Consider the following 21,229-nt stretch of genomic DNA (forward strand, 5'->3'; position numbering starts at 1 on the left):
ATCCGAGGGATATGTCAGTACAGGCAGGGCTAAAAGTACATTTCTGTTCTTCCCGGTACGGGACCTCCTACAGTGGGGTCCAAAATGATTCACACCCTTGATAAATATGAGCAATAATGACTGTATAAAATCAATAAAATACTGAGCTACATTGTATCCTCAAAAATATAGGGACGGTATTATTTTATACTAATAATTTTGCTCAGAGAAAGAGATTTTGGGTCAAAATTATAGTCAAAATGATTGACACCCCTAAAGATACTTGGAAATAAAGTAGCCAAAAGTGTAGTATTTGTTCCCATATTCCTAACAAACTGCAAATGCATCCAACCAATGTGTAGAGTCACTAGCTTAATATAGGTAGTCCTTACATCATAATGTAGAATTATGGTACCAAATACTAATACAATTTTCCATTTTTTAAGCATACAATACAGCTAAGTATTTGAATTATTTATTTTACATACATTATTGCTAATCTTTATGAACGGTGTCAATCATTTCAAACCCCACTGTAAGTGTGCATGCACAATTTTTTATGGTCTTGTGGCTCTGGAGGAGGCAAGCCCTCTTGTCGCGCCCTTCCAACACCTTTCCTGGACTTTTGGGAGGTTAATGGAGCCCAGCTGAGGGTAAAAAGTCAATCAAGTGTGTGATTGGCTGGACAATCAGCCCAACAGTTGATTAGGCTGCTGCTGCTGCTCTCATTTGATGGAGAGGATTGGAGACAGCAGCAGACAGGTTGTTATTACAAGTTATACCTAAAGTTTCTTATTTGTAAGCAGTTCTGTTGGTCAATTATGAAATACAACTTAAGTTTGACCTACCTCACTGACCCTGAGACCAACGGTTTCTCCCCTTGCTCTGTCACAGGGTCTAATTATGAAGACGTCATATCGTATAACCTTAAATGTATTACCTTTTAACGGGGCAAGAACACCACCAACCAGGCATGGTGTTTTCATCTGATAGGCAGGGATGTTTTAAAGCAACATTCCTGCAGTTCTACACATTTTGCAATGGCTTAAGCCGTGTACTTGTGCTTCCTGAGTGAATCAAAATATAACACAATCCATTGGGACCCAATGCCATGAATGTTTAGATTCTCCCTGACTGTCTAGTTTTATTCTGGTGGTTGCTAGTTCTCAGAATGATCTTGTTTTAAAATGTATAGCTCCAATATATTTTCTATATAATGTATATCTGGTTTTAGTTTATACTGAAAAAGCTTTAACATCCCGAAAAATATGTAAAAAAAATGTTGAGCGTCAGACACGATTTAGCTGCGGTGGCCCGCATCTACTACATAAACGTAGGGGAAACACTTGATGAATGGAAAGAGTCTATTGAAACACGAAAGAGTAATGACATTTGCCAATTGTCATTAGGTATATACTACCGTTCAAATGTTTGGGGTCACTTAGAAATGTCCTTGTTTTTGAAAGAAAATCATATTTTTTTTTTGTCCTTTAAAATAACATACATTTGATCAGAAATACAGTGTAGACATTGTTAATGTTGTAAATTACTATTGTAGCTGGAAACAGCTGATTTTTAATGGAATATCTACATAGGTGTACAGAGGCCCATTATAAGCAACCATCACTCCTGTGTTCCAATGGCACGTTGTGTTAGCTAATCCAAGTTTATCATTTTAAAAGACTAGTAATGTTAGCACAGCTGAAAACTGTTGTGGTGATTAAAGAAGGAATACAACTGGCCTTCTTTAGACTAGTTGAGTATGTCTGGAGCATCAGCATTTGTGGGTTCGATTACAGGCTCAAAATGGCCAGAAACAAATAACTCAATACTGAAACTCATCAGTCTATTATTGTTCTGAGAAATGAAGGCTATTCCATGCGAGAAATTGCCAAGAAAATTAAGATCTCATACAATACTGTGTACTACTCCCTTCACAGAACAGTGAAAACGGGCTTTAACCAGAATAGAAAGAGGAGTGAGAGGCCCCGGTGCACAACTGAGCAAGAGGACAAGTACATTAGAATGTCTAGTTTGAGAAACAGACGCCTCACAAGTCCTCAACTGGCAGTTTCATTAAATAGTACCAGCAAAACACCAGTATCAACGTCAACAGTGAAGAGGTGACTCTGGGATGCCGCCATATAGGCAGAGTTGCAAAGAAAAAGCCATATCTCAGACTGGCCAATAAAAATAAAAGATTAAGATGGACAAAAAGAACACAGACACTGGACAGAGGAACTCTGCCTAGAAGGCATTGAACAGTGAAGAGGTGACTCCTGGATGCCTGCCTACCCTTATTGGCCAACGTGCAATCATTGGAAAACAAACTGGAAAATCTACGATTAAGACTATCCTGCCAATGGGACATTAAAAACTGTAATATCTTATGTTTCACTGAAACTTGGCTGAACGACGACACGGATAATATAGAGCTGGCTGGCTTTTCCATTTTTTCAGCAGGACAGAGCAGCTACTTCTGGTAAGATGAGGGGCGGGGGTGTGTGTCTATTTGTCAATAATGTCTGGTGAGCAATGTCTAATATTAAAGAAGTCTCGAGGGGTTGCTCGCCTGAGGTATAACCTCATGAAAAGCTGTAGACCACACTATCTACCAAGAGAGTTCTCATCTATATTATTCTTAGCCGTCTATTTACCACCATAAACTAATGCTGGTACTAATAATGCACTCAACCAGCTGTATAAGGTCATAAGCAAACAAGAAAATGCTCATCCAGAAGTGGCGCTCCTAGTGGCCGGGGACTTTAATGCAGGCAGACATAAATCCGTTTTGCCTCATTTCTACCAGCATGTCACATGAAAAAGGCAATTTTAGACCACTTTTACTCCACACACAAAGATGTGTACAAAGCTCTCCCTCGCCCTCCATTTGGCAAATCTGACCATAATTCTATCCTACTGATTCCTGCTTACAAGCAAAAACTAAAGCAGGAAGTATCAGTGACTCGCTCAATACAGAAGTGGTCAGATGACGCGGATGCTAAAATACAGGACTTTTGCTAGCACAGACTGGAATATGTTCCGTGATTCATCCAATGGCATTGAGGAGTATACCACCTCAGTCACCGGTTTCATCAATAAGTGCATCGACAACGTCATCCCCACAGTGACCGTATGTCCATTTCCCAACATCCGCACCGAGCTAAAGGCTAGAGATGCCGCTTTCAAGGACCGGGACACTAATCAGGACATTTATAAGAAATCCCCCTATGCCGTCAGACTAACCATCAAACAGGTAAAGCGACAATACAGGACTAAGACTGAATCCTACTACACCAGCTCTGACGCTCATCGGATGTGGCAGGGCTTGAAACTATTCCGGACTACAAAGGGAAACCTAGCCACGAGCTGCCCAGTGACACGAGACTACCAGACAAGCTAAATGCCTTTTATGCTTGCTTTGAGGCAAGCAACACTGAATCATGCATGAGAGCACCAGCTGTTCCAGATGACCGTGTGATCACGCTCTCCGTAGCCTATGTGAGAGAGAGCAAGACCTTTAAACAGGTCAACATTCACCAACCTGCGGGGCCAGACAGATTACCAGGACGTGTACTCAAAGCAAGAGTGGACCAACTGGCAAGTGTCTTCACTGACATTTTCAACCTCTTCCTGACCGAGTCTGTAATACCTACATGTTTCAAACAGACCACCATAGTCCCAGTACCCAAGAACTACAAGGTAACCTGCCTAAATGATTACCGCCCCGTAGCACTCACGTCGATAGCCATGAAGTGCTTTGAAAGGCTGGTCATGGCTCACATCAACACCATTATGCCAGAAACACTAGAGCCACACCTCCCTCTGCAACAGGATCCTGGACTTCCTGATGGGCCATCCGCAGGTGGTAAGGGTAGTCAACAACACATCTGCTATGCTGATCCTCAAGACTGGGGCCCCTTAGAGTGGTGCGTGCTTAGTCCCCTCCTGTACTCCCTGTTCACCCTTGACTGAGTGGCCAAGCACGACTCCAACACCCTCATTAAGTTTGCTGACGACACAACAGTGGTAGGCTTGAGCACCGACAATGATGAGACAGCCTATAGGGAGGAGGTCAGAGAGCTGGCAGTGTGGTGCCAGGAATACAACCTCTCTCTCAATGTGAGCAAGACAAAGGAGCTGACCGTGGACTATAAGCATTGATTGGACTGAAGTGGAGCGGGTCGAGAGTTTCAAGTTCCTTGGTGTCCACATCACCAACAAACTATCATGGTCCAAAAACAAAAAGACAATTGTGAAGAGGGCACGACAACACCTTTTACCCCTCAGGAGACTGAAAAGATTTGGCATGGGTCCCCAGATCCTCAAAAACTTCTACAGCTTAACCATCGAGAGCATCCTGACCAGTTGCATTACCACCTGGTGGTAACTGCTCGGCATCTGACCTTGAGGCGCTACAGAGAGTAATGCGTACGGCCCAGTACATCACTGGGGCCAAGCTCCCTGACACCCAGGACCTATATACTAGGCAGGCCCACAAAATTGTCAAAGACTGCAGTCACCCAAGTCAAAGACTGTTCTCTCTGCTACCGCATGTGGTACCAGAGTGCCAAGTCTAGGACCAAAAGGCTCCTTAACAGCTTCTACCCCCAAGCCATTAGACTGCTGAACAACTAAAGTAATCAAATGGCTGTCTGGACTATTTACATTGAGCCCCCCCCTTTTGTTTTTATACTGCTGCTTCTCGCTGTGTATTATCATAGTCGCTCTACAAATGATCTCGACTAACCTGTACTCCCGCACATTGACTCGGTACCCTTGCCCCTGTATATAGTTTCCACATTGACCATGTACCCCCTGTATATAGTCTCCACATTGACCATGTACCCCCTGTATATAGTTTCCACATTGACCATGTACCCCCTGTATATAGTCTCCACATTGACCATGTACCCCCTGTATATAGTTTCCACATTGACCATGTACCCCCTGTATATAGTCTCCACATTGACCAGGTACCCCCTGTATATAGTTTCCACATTGACCAGGTACCCCCTGTATATAGTCTCCACATTGACCAGGTACCCCCTGTATATAGTCTCCACATTGACCAGGTACCCCCTGTGTATAGCCTCCACATTGACTCGGTACAGGTACCTCCTGTATATAGTCTCCACATTGTCCAGGTACCCCTTCTTTATAGTCTCCACATTGACTCTGTACCGGTACCCCCTGTATATAGTCTCCACATTGACTCGTTACAGTTACCTTGTGTATATAGTCTCCACGTTGACCAGGTAACCCCTGTATATAGTCTCCACAGTGACCAGGTACCCCCTGTATATAGTCTCCACATTGACTCAGAACAGGTACCTCCTGTATAGAGTCTCCACATTGACTCGGTACAGGTACCCCTTCTTTATAGTCTCCACATTGACCAGGTACCCCCTGTATATAGTCTCCACATTGACTCGGTACAGGTATCTCCTGTATATAGTCTCCACATTGACTCTGTACAGGTACCTCCTGTATATAGTCTCCACATTGACTCTGTACAGGTACCTCCTGTATATAGTCTCCGCATTGACTCGGTACAGGTACCCCCTATATATAGTCTCCACATTGACCAGGTACCCCTGCATATAGTCTCCACATTGACTCTGTACAGGTACCTCCTGTATAGAGTATCCACATTGACTCGTGACAGGTACCCCCTGTATATAGTCTCCACATTGACCAGGTACCCCTGCATATAGTCTCCACATTGACTCTGTACAGGTACCTCCTGTATATAGTCTCCACATTGACTTGGTACAGGTACCCTCTGTATATAGTCTCCACGTTGACCAGGTACCCCCTGTATATAGTCTCCACGTTGACCAGGTACCCTCTGTATATAGTCTCCACGTTGACCAGGTACCCCCTGTATATAGTCTCCACGTTGACCAGGTACCCTCTGTATATAGTCTCCACGTTGACCAGGTACCCCCTGTATATAGTCTCCACGTTGACCAGGTACCCCCTGTATATAGTCTCCACGTTGACCAGGTACCCCCTGTATATAGTCTCCACGTTGACCAGGTACCCCCTGTAAATAGTCTCCACGTTGACCAGGTACCCCCTGTATATAGTCTCCACGTTGACCAGGTATCCCCTGTATATAGTCTCCACGTTGACCAGGTACCCCATGTATAGAACCTTGTTGTTGTTATGTACATTTATTGTGTTACTTTTTTGATTGATTAGACTTTTAACTTTAGTTTATTTTGTAAATATTTTATTAACTCTATTTCTTGCACTGCATTGTTGGTTAAGGGCTTGTAAGTAAGCATTTCACAGTAAGGTTTACACCTGTTGTATTCGGCGCATGACACAAATACAATTTGATTTGATTTGTGTGCCCATGCAGGTGTGTGTTTGTTTACGCTCACATGGAACAGTGTTCGGTACAGTATTTGATATTTGGGAGGATTTAAGGATTAATCATGTGAATAAACTCTCCCTCTCCCCATTTTGTCAAAAAGCCTTCTCTCATTTCTATCCCTTCATTTGCCATGTCAAAGACAGAAAGAGAGAGCGAGGGAGAGAGAGAGAGGGAGCGAGGGAACACTGGAGACGGAGAGAGAGGGAGAGAGAGAGAGCGAGGGAGAGAGGGAACACTGAAAGGGAGAGAGGGAGTGAGAGAGAGAGCGAGGGAGAGAGTGAACACTGGAGAGGGAGAGAGAGAGAGAGAGAGCGAGGGAGAGAGGGAACACTGAAAGGGAGAGAGGGAGTGAGAGAGAGAGCGAGGGCGAGAGAGAGCGAGGGAGAGAGGGAGAGAGAGCGAGGGAGAGAGGGAACACTGGAGACGGAGAGAGAGAGAGAGAGAGAGCGAGGGAGAGAGAGTGAGAGAGAGAGCGAGGGAGAGAGGGAGAGAGGGAACACTGGAGACGGAGAACAGGGTGGATTCCAACAAAGTCATCAGAGGCTGAGCAGACATCAAAGCTTCCTCCGTTACTCCCCCTCTCATTTCTAACGGCGATAATGACTGTTTAAACGCGCGGCAGCTCAGGAGTCCCACACCTATATTACATGCACACACGCACGCGCGCGCACGAACCCGCAGAAACACACACGCACCCTGATGCTTTCCGATGTGTTTGTCTTCACTCCACTATCCTTACAGCACTCATTAGTTAGCAGCGCATCCTCAGACTCTGCAGCAACAAACTCTCCTTCCCACTGCTATAATAACCTCCCATCACACTATTTCAGTTCTCAGAAAATGGAGAGTAAACAGAGTCAACACAATCCGGCGCTGGGTTGAGCACCACATGGACAACAATTTCAACGTGACAAAAGCCCTACAGGAGAGAGCGGCTTGACAAAGACTTAATTAACATATGCCATTTAGCAGATACTTTCAGCCAAAGCAACTTGTAGTCATGGTTACATACATGTTTTGGTATGGGTTACCCCAGTGGGAATCAAACCCACAACCTTTGGCTTTGCCAGTGCCACACTCTACCAACTGAGCCACATAGGACCTTAAAGATTCTCCTTTCATACAAATATTAAATGTGTATTCATGTTTAGCTGAATAGTTCATTCTGTTGGTTTTCAATGAATGTGTCTGTCAGTAGGAAATAAAATACAAACCAAAGTGTTCTCTATTTAAGTGGCAATTGGTGAATCCATTTTTGGAATTTCAAATTGTTGATATATTGCCATTGATTCTTGAAGAATATAACTTTTCTCCAGCCCCATCCCTCAGCTGTTTAAACCAGTGGTGCGGTGACAGCTGTGGTGTCAGTAGTGGTGTGGTGCGGTGACAGCTGTGGTGTCAGTAGTGGTGTGGTGCGGTGACAGCTGTGGTGTCAGCAGTGGTGTGGTGCGGTGACAGCTGTGGTATCAGTAGTGGTGTGGTGCGGTGACAGCTGTGGTGTCAGCAGTGGTGTGGTGCGGTGACAGCTGTGGTGTCAGTAGTGGTGTGGTGCGGTGACAGCTGTGGTGTCAGTAGTGGTGTGGTGCGGTGACCGCTGTGGTGTCAGCAGTGGTGTGGTGCGGTGACAGCTGTGGTGTCAGTGTGGTGTGGTGACAGCTGTGGTGTCAGTGTGGTGTGGTGCGGTGACAGCTGTGGTGTCAGTAGTGGTGTGGTGCGGTGACAGCAGTGGTGTCAGCAGTGGTGTGATGCGGTGACAGCTGTGGTGTCAGTAGTGGTGTGCTGTGGTGTCAGCAGTGGTGTGGTGCGGTGACAGCTGTGGTGTCAGCAGTGGTGTGGTGCGGTGACAGCTGTGGTGTTAGTAGTGGTGTGGTGCGGTGACCGCTGTGGTGTCAGTAGTGGTGTGCTGTGGTGTCAGCAGTGGTGTGCTGTGGTGTCAGTAGTGGTGTGCTGTGGTGTCAGTAGTGGTGTGCTGTGGTGTCAGTAGTGGTGTGCTGTGGTGTCAGCAGTGGTGTGGTGCGGTGACAGCTGTGGTGTCAGTAGTGGTGTGGTGCGGTGACAGCTGTGGTGTCAGTAGTGGTGTGGTGCGGTGACAGCTGTGGTGTCAGTAGTGGTGTGGTGCGGTGACAGCTGTGGTGTCAGTAGTGGTGTGGTGCGGTGACCGCTGTGGTGTCAGCAGTGGTGTGGTGCGGTGACAGCTGTGGTGTCAGTAGTGGTGTGGTGCGGTGACAGCTGTGGTGTTATTTTAATTGTAGTTGTAGTTGAGGGGCCTGCAGTGAAGCATGTGTTGAGCCCGATGTCTGGTAGAAATGGGAAATGAAAAAAGCTCTCTGAACTGGTGCTGGTCCTCTGAGTCCTCTGAGAATAACAGAGAGAAGATGTTCAATATGCTCCTGTAAAGTGATGGTGGTGTTGTGGGTAAAACACATAGGACATGAAGATATGCTTCTCTATGCAGATACAACCTGACGTTTTGGATACATTCAGTCACTATGGCTACGGCCCTCATTCACTACTTCCCACAAATCTAAAACCATTTGATTGGTAGAGGCATGGGCTAGTGGGAGTTTCCTCCACATTTCTTATACCAGTCATTTCCTTTCATATCAGGGAAGGAAAGTAAGAAAAAAGCACTCTTTGAGAGGAATGAGAGATAATTGGGACATAGCCATGGTTCTTTGTTGTGGACCCTGGGCTTGTGTGCTCAGACATTTGGAACACACACACACGGGCTCGTTTAGGATCTGGCCCGGGATCGGTGGGTTTTAATTGGTGAGGGTCAGGTGGGAACATTAGGCATGTTACAGAGAGCATGTTGGCTGGATGAGCAGGCTCATTACATTGAGCAGAGGGAGGTTTTCTTGGCTAATCGTGCTGATTAGGGGGAAAGCGTGCTATGGTTGACTGACGATGAGTGTTGTTTATGGTTATGGGGAAATGTACAGTAATTGGTTTGTCAGTTTATCGGTTGGTCTGTGTTCGGCATTGTGGACAGGTATGACTGTCTGGGTGATAAATAGCATAGTATCATCTCAAATGGCACCCTATTCCATTTATAGTGCACTACAGATGTAGGATCCTATTTTGAGCCAGTTTACTACAGCAAGAAAATAATGCTGCAGCAACAGGAAATGTGAAACATTATGTGGACTATAATTAATGGGCATTTTTGTAGGGTTGTCTGAAATTTCAAAGTGGAAATTACAAACCTCAAATACAAGTTTAAAATGTTCAGCATTGCAGTCAAGGTCTCTGGCAACAGGGTGATCAAATTAAGACCCTACTGTATCTGTATGTAGGGAATCGGCTGTCATCTGGGACACAGACCATGTCTCTGTGTTACAGAATGATGATCTGGTTATGTTGATTGATAGTGGTTTGGTGACTGTCTACTGTCTATGTTATGGAGAAGGAGGCCTATTCAAAATGGCGCCGGAGGAGATGGCAGCCGCTTTACGGTCTCCTAACCAATTGTGCTATTATGTGGGGGGTTTTCGCGGTATTTGTAAATGATTTTGTACATAATGTTTCTGCAACCGTATCTTGGGATGGGAGAGAAGGATGCTAAGATTGAGGATCAATGAGGTAGAGTTGATTAGAGCTGAGGCCATGTACTGTAGATCAGGACCCGTAATCAAAAACGTAGGAATGCTGATCTAGGATCAGGTCCTCTCCCTGCCCATATTATCTTATTTATTATGATCTAAAAGGGAAAACTGATCCTAGATCAGCATTCCCACTCTGAGACGCTTGATACACACAGGCTCAGGTGTAGACACAGTCTACTGACCATACAACAGGTGTCTATAGAGACACAGTCTACTCACCATAGACAATAACAGTAGCAGTGGTACTTCTCCTCTTGGCAACAATGTTCTTGGCCACGCACGTATAGTTGGCCGTGTCCGACAGTCTGGCCTGCTTTATAATCAGGTTGTGGTCAATGGTGATGTAGAAATTACGGTCATCAGCCGGGTCAATGATCTCCTCGTTCTTCAACCACTCAACCTGAGATGGACACAAGGAGAAAACTGTGTGAGGAGGGAAGGAAGGAGGGAGGGAGGTAAGATCCAGGTGAACGAGAGGACAGGAGGAAGCTAGCTTCATTTATGATACTAATCACATTTCCCGAATGCCATAGTTACTGCCACAAGTTCTCGTAAATTTAACCTGTCAAAAGGTTTACGGCATGCACCGTAAATGTCAAGACCTATCAAATGTACTGTTTTTTTTTATTTCCCTTTCACATTAGGGGAATGGAATTTTCAGACATTGAAAGGGAAATTCTGTGTTTTTCTTAGGTTACCGTCGCATGCTTTTCCTTATGAGTTCTGCTCTGATGGAAAATTCACAGCGCCTCCTTGCTCTCACTGGGAGCAGTGTCTGGCCTGACTTGCATGGTGGCTCCTTGGGAATTAATTCTATCAACAGTGACAATGCAGCTGTACGGGAAAAGGACAAGGACATGCAAGAAACAACAACAACAACAACATACAGACGTACAGACAAAAAGAGACATGCTTTCTGTATGAAGCTGTATGATCAAAATGACGTTGAAAATCATAATCAAGTCCAGTCCAAGCAGCTATAGGAACAGACTATTGAATGTTAAGGATGAGTTCAGAGTTCATAACCTTCCCATTTACCTCAGAAGTAGGTGTGAGGGAGTCATTATTTTGGGTGTGGAACTGTGTGAAGGAGATAGCTTATTAGCCCTCATCGGGAATAGAAGTGTCTGCTTTTAACTGTCTGTCTCACACTAAAGGCTTGAAATGAAAGCTGAAAGAGCCAAGTGAAAATTCCAGCAGTGCTTCAACTGAGCAAGACACACACACACACACACACACACACACACACACACACACACACACACACACACACACACACACACACACACACACACACACACACACACACACACAGAGAGAGAACCTCACGTAACCCAGAAACCAGACAGGGTAGCAAAGCTGATAAAATGCGCAGAGTATGATTCATACACGTAAATAGATGAGCACAGTGTATTGTAGCACTAACCCATGCTAACAGCAATGCTACGGTGTTCATAATAGACAGCCTAACCCATGCTAACAGAGCAATGCTACGGTGTTCATAATAGACAGCCTAACCCATGCTAACAGAGCAATGCTACGGTGTTCATAATAGACAGCCTAACCCATGCTAACAGAGCAATGCTACGGTGTTCATAATAGACAGCCTAACCCATGCTAACAGCAATGCTACGGTGTTCATAATAGACAGCCTAACCCATGCTAACAGAGCAATGCTACGGTGTTCATAATAGACAGCCTAACCCATGCTAACAGAGCAATGCTACGGTGTTCATAATAGACAGCCTAACCCATGCTAACGCTACGGTGTTCATAATAGACAGCCTAACCCATGCTAACAGAGCAATGCTACGGTGTTCATAATAGACAGCCTAACCCATGCTAACAGAGCAATGCTACGGTGTTCATAATAGACAGCCTAACCCATGCTAACAGAGCAATGCTACGGTGTTCATAATAGACAGCCTAACCCATGCTAACAGAGCAATGCTACGGTGTTCATAATAGACAGCCTAACCCATGCTAACAGAGCAATGCTACGGTGTTCATAATAGACAGCCTAACCCATGCTAACAGAGCAATGCTACGGTGTTCATAATAGACAGCCTAACCCATGCTAACAGCAATGCTACGGTGTTCATAATAGACAGCCTAACCCATGCTAACAGAGCAATGCTACGGTGTTCATAATAGACAGCCTAACCCATTCTAACAGAGCAATGCTACGGTGTTCATAATAGACAGCCTAACCCATGCTAACGCTACGGTGTTCATAATAGACAGCCTAACCCATGCTAACAGAGCAATGCTACGGTGTTCATAATAGACAGCCTAACCCATGCTAACAGAGCAATGCTACGGTGTTCATAATAGACAGCCTAACCCATGCTAACAGAGCAATGCTACGGTGTTCATAATAGACAGCCTAACCCATGCTAACAGAGCAATGCTACGGTGTTCATAATAGACAGCCTAACCCATGCTAACAGAGCAATGCTACGGTGTTCATAATAGACAGCCATAATAGACAGCAATTTAGTTATTTATATTTATGTTTTACTTATCCTAATATGGACACCGTACAGTGCCACAAAGCTGTGGGAGCTGTGGCTGGCTGGCTGGCTGGCTGGCTGGCTGGCTGGCTGGCTGGCTGGCTGGCTGGCTGGCAGGCAGGCAAGCAGGCAAGCAGACAGGCAGGCAGGCAGGCAGGCAGGCAAGCAGGCAGGGGACAGGAGTCAGAGGCAGAGCAACTGATCTACAGGCTTTTGACTGAGACCCAGGCTTACTGAGACAGAGTCTGAGCTCTCTATAATACCCTAAACCACCTTTAGGTCCGTTCGCTACCCGACATTGGAGCTAGGAGGAAAAAAGTTGGGTTATTTCTTTTCATCAGCAACACTAAATCCCAGATTTTCTTCCTACTATATGGAGTGTATTTCAGGCAGGTGAAGCCAGAGAGCCATTTTAGTCAATATCAGTCTCATTTATTAATAATCATAATCTGATATATACATATATTTGTATAATCATCACAGCACGTCATTTAAATATGTGACTAATCATTTGATTACGCTGTAGGATTTTTAACGAGCGAAATATTGAAAGTCATTCAAATCATCTCGGGGGTTGTTTTCCAGTTTAAAACGGCTACTTTTTGGCATCACTACCGCAGACACAAATATCAACAAACGCCATAATGCAGGTGTGCATTTCACCCCGCTCCTTCATCAATGCTCCAGGCTACTCCCCACTGTGCAAAATCAGCAAAACCCCTAGACCAAGCCGGCATCGGTTTGGAAAGTGTTCGTGTGAAGACCAAGGGGAGGTAGAAAAGAGACGAAAACCCAGTGGGGATACCACTTTGGAGATTAGTAATGAAAGCAGAGGGAGAGAGAGTGAGGGTGTGTTTATAGAATGGTTAATGCCTGCTAGCATGCTGAAGCCAAAGTTAAAGTCTTGCAATATAAGTAGGGCCAGTTGTTTTTATTTATTTATTTCCTTGACCGGAATTTCCAGCATTGACCATTTGGTTTGCTGCAGGTTGTTGGTTCGAATACCCGAGCCGACAAGGGGAAAAATCTGTCTGTGCCCTTGAGCAAGGCCTTATTTTTCCTCCTGGGGAGCTGTACCAACGATTTTTTAAATTAAAAACAGCATATTTTACTGCACCTATCCGGTGTATCTGACACGTCCCTTAATTGCCCCTAATTGATCATTTTTTGCTACAACTTCAGAGTCCGTTGGAGAGGATCAGCTTGGGCAAAGAGAGGTGTATAATCACTGATCTACAAATAGTTTTCACTGCCAAATAGTCGGCTTTGTGTGATTAAGATTCACAGAGCTACGCCTTCTCTGGCTTAGGTTGATACCGCATCAAACACTCATTCACAACCAGACATTGATTGATTGATTGACTGATTGGAGACAGCTTGTGTCAGTTAAAGAACATGTCCTACTATTTTCTACCTGCAGTAAACCTAGTGGATAATGCTGGAAACACCGGTCAAAGAAAACAACCAAAACAACTCCCCCGTATCATAATACACTGATACAAAACCAGACATCCTCTGCAGTATTTGTCTAGATAATGTCACAACACCACTACTGAATGGTCAAACAAAACGAACCTCAGAATAATTCAACACCATTGGTAACTCCCTGGTACCAAATGGTACAAACCTACGATTCTATCAACGAATCTCACAGAAATGAGTTGTAATTATTAATATGCACATTATTAGATAATTGTCATTTTAGCAAGTCATTTCAAAGGCACTCCCTGCTATATAATGTACTGTTAAATAAGGGGTAATCAAACGCTGGTTTACAACAGCAGCACACAATTAAGCAACATTACTGTTCTTCAGTGAGATTCCAGAAAACATAACGATCATCTTTAACTCTGAGATAATTGTTCCTTGATTCATTACCAATAGACTTAGTGATTCCTTGCCAATAGACTTAGTGATTCCTTACCAATAGACTTAGTGATTCCTTACCAATAGACTTAGTGATTCCTTACCAATAGACTTAGTGATTCTTTACCATTAGACTAAGTGATTCCTTACCAATAGACTTAGTGATTCCTTACCAATAGACTTAGTGATTCCTTACCAATAGACTTAGTGATTCATTACCAATGGACTTAGTGATTCCTTACCAATAGACTTAGTGATTCATTACCAATAGACTTAGTGATTCCTTACCAATAGACTTATGATTCATTACCAATGGACTTAGTGATTCATTACCAATGGACTTAGTGATTAATTACCAATGGACTTAGTGATTCCTTACCAATGGACTTAGTGATTCCTTACCAATAGACTTAGTGATTCCTTACCAATAGACTTAGTGATTGCTTACCAATAGACTTAGTGATTCATTACCAATAGACTTAGTGATTCCTTACCAATAGACTTAGTGATTCCTTACCAATAGACTTAGTGATTCCTTACCAATAGACTTAGTGATTCTTTACCAATAGACTTAGTGATTCCTTACCAATAGACTTAGTGATTCCTTACCAATAGACTTAGTGATTCCTTACCAATAGACTTAGTGATTCCTTACCAATAGACTTAGTGATTCCTTACCAATGGACTTAGTGATTCCTTACCAATAGACTTAGTGATTCCTTACCATTAGTTCAGTGGTAAATTGTAGTCCTATCAATCCTAATACTCCCGGTATTATTCTGAATTAATTTGAAGCGGGTGTCTTGATGTGGGCTATGCTGAGCTGAGACAAAGAAAGCTCCTGTGGCTGAGGGAGGGATGGTTACAGTGTGTGTGTGTGTGTGTGTGTGTGTGTGTGTGTGTGTGTGTGTGCGCGTGCGTGCGTGCGTGCGTGCGTGTGTCTGCGTGCGCGTCGGTGTGTGCGTGTGTGTGTCTGCGTGCGCGTCGGTGTGTGTGTGTGTCTAGCCGTTAGTCACAGCTGGGGGATGGAGAGTGGTTTATTGGATCAGACCAGCCCCCCACTGAGACACAGAGTGTGTTATTCTAACCTCCTCTCTCCAGGACGCCCTGTCTTTCTCTGAGACACACACCGTTAAACACACCTCGAATGGCCCTGTGTACTTGGCCTGGTCCAGCCCGGACCATGGAAAGCCATTCTGTAATCTGCACATAGCGTTAGGCTATGACAGCCTAGTATAACATATCGGTTCAGTTAGAGCAGAAGACATGACACCACGAACCCTAGGAGATCACGGGGCAGAATAATGTAATACTATCAAATATGCAGTACGCTTTCATTCATATATTACACATCATTGGGAAGAGAACAGCACCTGACATTTCCAGATAGAACCCTCCAATGAAGCATAGAATCAATCATTCACCCCCACCAGCCTGTCTGTTGGTTTAACAGCGGTCCATTAACAATCTGCTTGACTGATAAACAACAGTCGAGGTGGTAGCTCTTTCAATCATTGGACTGTTAATATCATGATTATTGTGCATTTACCCGTGATTAGTTAAATGAGATAGGAATAATCCAATCCATAGGCTGCGTTAACATCTCCACCTGAATAATGATAATAACAACAACAAAGGTGGTCGTGTCGCCAACTCAACCCCCCCTGAAACCCCGCTGTGCCTTGATTGGTCACACACCACTGGCAGGGACTCTGCAGTCTGCCGTGAAATTCACTGTCCATGCTGTTGTGAGACAGAGCATTGCCTGCCACTGATAAACACACGAACACACGTAAGCACATACACATACTCCACCTCTTCAAACCCTAACCCTCCACCTCTACCACCCTCCACCTCTACCACCCTCCATCTCTACCACCCTCCATCTCTACCACCCTCCCTCCACCTCTACCACCATCCATCTCTACCACCCTCCACCTCTACCACAATCCATCTCTACCACCCTCCATCTCTACCACAATCCATCTCTACCACCCTCCACCTCTACCACAATCCATCTCTACCACCCTCCATCTCTACCACCCTCCCTCCACCTCTACCACCATCCATCCTCTACCACCCTCCACCTCTACCACAATCCATCTCTACCACCCTCCATCTCTACCACCATCCACCTCTACCACCCTCCATCTCTACCACCATCCATCTCTACCCCCTTCCACCTCTACCACCCTCCATCTCTACCACCTTCCACCTCCTCCACCCTCCATCTCTACCACCCTCCACCTCTACCACCCTCCACCTCTACCACCCTCCATCTCTACCACCCTCCACCTCTACCACCATCCATCTCTACTACCCTCCCTCCATCTCTACCACCCTCCACCTCTACCACCATCCATCTCTACCACCAGCCATCTCTACCACCATCCATCTCTACCACCATCCATCTCTACCACCATCCATCTCTACCACCCTCCCTCCACCTCTACCACCATCCATCTCTACCACCCTCCACCTCTACCACAATCCATCTCTACCACCCTCCATCTCTACCACCCTCCATCTCTACCACCCTCCCTCCACCTCTACCACCATCCATCTCTACCACCCTCCACCTCTACCACAATCCATCTCTACCACCCTCCATCTCTACCACCATCCACCTCTACCACCCTCCATCTCTACCACCCTCCACCTCTACCACCCTCCCTCCGCTTCTACCACTATCCATCTCTACCACCCTCCACCTCTACCACCCTCCCTCCACCTCTACCACCCTCCACCTCTACCACCCTCCCTCCACCTCTACCATCCTCTACCACCCTCCACCTCTACCACCCTCCCTCCACCTCTACCACCCTCCCTCCACCTCTACCACCCTCCCTCCACCTCTACCACCCCCCTCCGCCTCTACCACCCTCCCTCCACTTCTACCACCATCCATCTCTACCACCCTCCACCTCCTCCACCCTCCACCTCTACCACCCTCCACCTCTACCATCCTCCACCTCTACCACCCTCCACCTCTACCACCCTCCACCTCTACCACCATATCTACCACCCTCCACCTCTACCACCCTCCACCTCTACCATCCTCCACCACTACCACCCTCCCCCTCTACCACCATCTCTACCACCCTCCATCTCTACCACCCTCCACCTCTAACAACCTCCACCTCTACCCAACCTCCACCTCCTCCACCCTCCACCTCTACCATCCTCCACCTCTACCACCCCTTCAAACTCGTCCCTAACACAGATGGACACAAAAACATAGCCCCCCCCCTCCTCCTCCTCCTCTCAGACACAAGGCCTCTACTCCTCCCCAGACAGATGTGGTCGTGGTGCTCATTATTGACTGATTGGCATCGGGAGAGTCATTAACATAATTGGCACATTTGTTGTCATTAACAGGGGGAAATTGCCACATGTCAGCCCAGGCTTCAAGAGCGCGAGCTGGCCTGTCAGCAGGAACAGTGGAGAAAGAATGGGAGATCAGAGAGAGAGAGAGAGAGAGAGAGAGAGAGAGAGAGAGAGAGAGAGAGAGAGAGGGGAGGGAGAGAGAGGGAGGGAGAGAGAGAGAGAGAGAGAGAGAGAGAGAGAGAGAGAGAGAGAGAGAGAGAGAGAGAGAGAGAGAGAGAGAGAGAGAGAGAGAGAGAGAGAGAGAGAGAGAGAGAGAGAGAGAGAGAGAGAGAGAGAGAGAGAGAGAGAGAGAGTAATAAAATAGATAATATATACGCCGTGGCTCTGTGTCTCCTGCTTATGGCTGTGTCCCCATTCCATACATAGTGCACTACATGTGACCAGAGCCCTATATAGGTATTAGGGTGCTTTTTTGGGACGCAGACGCTTCCCTGACACTGAAAGACAATTGGCTCCAGGAAATAAACACAGGGAGGGTGAGGGACCCACAGGACCAGTGACACAAGACCCACTCAGCCTCCACATGTCTCATCTTCCTCATTCATCTAAGGAGAATACTAATCAAGCCATTCATTACACCAAGTAACAAAGGCCATTACGGGACTAATCATTACGTTCAAAGTCAATCAAGGAAAGTTCATAGAAATTTAATCTGGAGGCCCGCAAATATGTGTGTGTGTGTGTGTGTGTGTGTGAGTGTGTGTTTGTGTGTTTTTTGTGTGTGTGTGTGTGTGTGAGTGTGTGTGTGTGAGTTAGAAAAATAAGAGTAGGGAAGGGGAAGAATGACTTACTGCTGAAGGCACTGGTAACACTCCAAACATGTAGTTTGCTTCCTTAAATTCACTTCCAAAGGTTTATAATTGATCAAAGAGTGTGTCTGAGATGAGAGATGTCTCTTATTCCCTCAGACACATTATTTTAACAGCTTTGAGGACTCCCATCCACGCAAATTGTCTTGCTGTCAGTTGCAATTCTGACAGGTTCCGGTGTAATGGCCAATTATTGCTTCATAATGTTTTTAGTTGGTACAATCTCAAAAAGTACAATGGCTCTCTCATATTCAAAGTCAGAGTGACTCTACATGTGTCGTCCTTCTGGACGTTAGGGAATCTGTTCAGAAGTTAAACCATGTTTCAGAAAGGAGCAACATGATCTGATTACTATTTTAACCTCTTAGAGCTCTAGGGGCGCTATTTCATTTTTGGATAAAAAACGTTCCCGTTTTAAGCGCGATATTTTGTCACGAAAAGATGCTCGACTATGCATATTCTTGACAGTTTTGGAAAGAAAACACTCTGAAGTTTCAGAATCTGCAAAGATTTTGTCTGTAAGTGCCCCAGAACTCATTCTACAGGCGAAACCAAGATGATGCATCACCCAGGAATTAGCAGAATTTCTGAAGCTCTGTTTTCCATTCTCTCCTTATATGGCTGTGATTGCGCAAGGAATGAGCCTACACTTTCTGTCGTTCGCCCAAGGTCTTAGCAGCATTGTGACGTATTTGTAGGCATATCATTGGAAGATTGGCCATAAGAGACTACATTTTCCAGAGGTCCGCCCGGTGTCCTTTGTCTAAATTTGTGCGTAATCTTCAGGTGCGGTCATTTTCTCCTGGGATTCAGGAGAGAAAGCATGTATCCAAGAACGATGTATCAATGAAGAGATATGTGAAAAACACCTTGAGGCTTGATTCTAAAAAACGTTTGCCATGTTTTCAGTCGATATTATGGAGTTAATTTGGAAAAAAGTTTGCGTTTTGAGGACTGAATTTATGGATTTTTTTTGGTAGCCAAATGTGATGTATAAAACGGAGCTATTTCTAATACACAAGGAATCTTTTTGGAAAAACTGAGCATCTGCTATCTAACTGAGAGTATCCTCATTGAAAACATCAGAAGTTCTTCAAAGGTAAATGATTTTATTTGAAGGCTTTTATGTTTTTGTTAATGTTGCGTGCTGGATGCTAACGCTAATGCTAACGCTAAATGCTAACGCGAAATGCTAACTCTAGCTAGCTACTTTTACACAAATGATTGTTTTCCTATGGTTGAGAAGCATATTTTGAAAATCTGAGATGACAGTGTTGTTTACAAAAGGCTAAGCTTGAGAGATGGCATATTTATTTCATTTCATTTGCGATTTTCATAAATAGTTAACGTTGTGCTATGCTAATGAGCTTGCTGATAGATTTACACAATCCTGGATACAGGGGTTTTTTCATAGCTAAACGTGACGCAGAAAACGGAGCGATTTGTCCTAAACAAATAATCTTTCAGGAAAAACTGAACATTTGCTATCTGAGAGTCTCCTCATTGAAAACATCTGAAGTTCTTCAAAGGTAAATGATTTTTTTGAATGCTTTCTGTTTTTTTGTGTAAATGTTGCCAGCTGAATGCTAATGCTAAATGCTACGTTAGCCATCAATACTGTTACACAAATGCTTGTTTTGCAATGGTTGAGAAGCATATTTTGAAAATCTGAGATGACAGTGTTGTTAACAAAAGGCTAAGCTTGAGAGATGGCATATTTATTTCATTTCATTTGCGATTTTCATGAATAGTTAACGTTGCGTTATGGTAATGAGCTTGAGTCTGTATTCACGAACCCGGATCCGGGATGGGGAGATCAGAAAGGTTAACCACTGGTCAGAATGATCCTTTTATGTTGACATCAAAGACCCGAAGGTCCGTGTTAAATAAAGATGTCTACTTGGCTGCCCAGTGGGAGAGTATTCCCCGCATTCAACATGCAGTCGCTATAATCAACACTGTGACTATAATCAACGCTGTGACTATAATCAATGCTGTGACTATAATCAACGCTGTGACTATAATCAACACTGTGACTATAATCAACACTGTGACTATAATCAACACTGTGACTATAATCAACACTGTGACTATAATCAACGCTGTGACTATAATCAACACTGTGACTATGATCAACACTGTGACTATAATCAACACTGTGACTATAATCAACACTGTGACTATAATCAACACTGTGACTATAATCAACGCTGTGACTATAATCAACGCTGTGACTATAATCAATGCTGTGACTATAATCAACGCTGTGACTATAATCAACACTGTGACTATAATCAACGCTGTGACTATAATCAACGCTGTGACTATAATCAACGCTGTGACTATAATCAACACTGTGACTATGATCAACACTGTGACTATAATCAACGCTGTGACTATAATCAACACTGTGACTATAATCAACACTGTGACTATAATCAACGCTGAAACTATAATCAACACTGTGACTATAATCAACACTGGGACTATAATCAACACTGTGACTATAATCAACGCTGTGACTTTAATCAACGCTGTGACTATAATCAACGCTGTGACTATAATCAACACTGTGACTATAATCAACGCTGTGACTATAATCAACGCTGTGACTATAATCAACACTGTGACTATAATCAACACTGTGACTATAATCAACGCTGTGACTATAATCAACGCTGTGAC

At 44.6% G+C, this 21,229-nt stretch overlaps 1 protein-coding gene and 1 long non-coding RNA gene across 2 annotated transcripts in view; one reads left to right on the forward strand and one right to left on the reverse strand.

The window, feature by feature from the left end:
- The window catches only part of unc5ca (unc-5 netrin receptor Ca), a 290,202-nt gene that overhangs the window by 78,807 nt on the left and 190,166 nt on the right, over nt 1–21,229 (reverse strand). Inside the window, 1 exon segment of the mRNA XM_036979368.2 lies at nt 10,189–10,369. Coding sequence (XP_036835263.2) covers nt 10,189–10,369 — 181 coding nt within the window.
- The window catches only part of LOC149982766 (uncharacterized), a 460,292-nt gene continuing 458,401 nt past the window's right edge, over nt 19,339–21,229 (forward strand). Inside the window, exons 1-2 of the long non-coding RNA XR_016496505.1 lie at nt 19,339–19,643; nt 20,012–20,073. This is a non-coding gene — a long non-coding RNA (uncharacterized LOC149982766). The remainder of the gene's footprint in view (nt 19,644–20,011; nt 20,074–21,229) is intronic.

This window comes from Oncorhynchus mykiss, chromosome 6 (assembly GCF_057628025.1).
Source record: "Oncorhynchus mykiss isolate SJ-2025 chromosome 6, ASM5762802v1, whole genome shotgun sequence".
In the NCBI taxonomy this organism is placed as follows: Eukaryota; Metazoa; Chordata; class Actinopteri; order Salmoniformes; family Salmonidae; genus Oncorhynchus; species Oncorhynchus mykiss.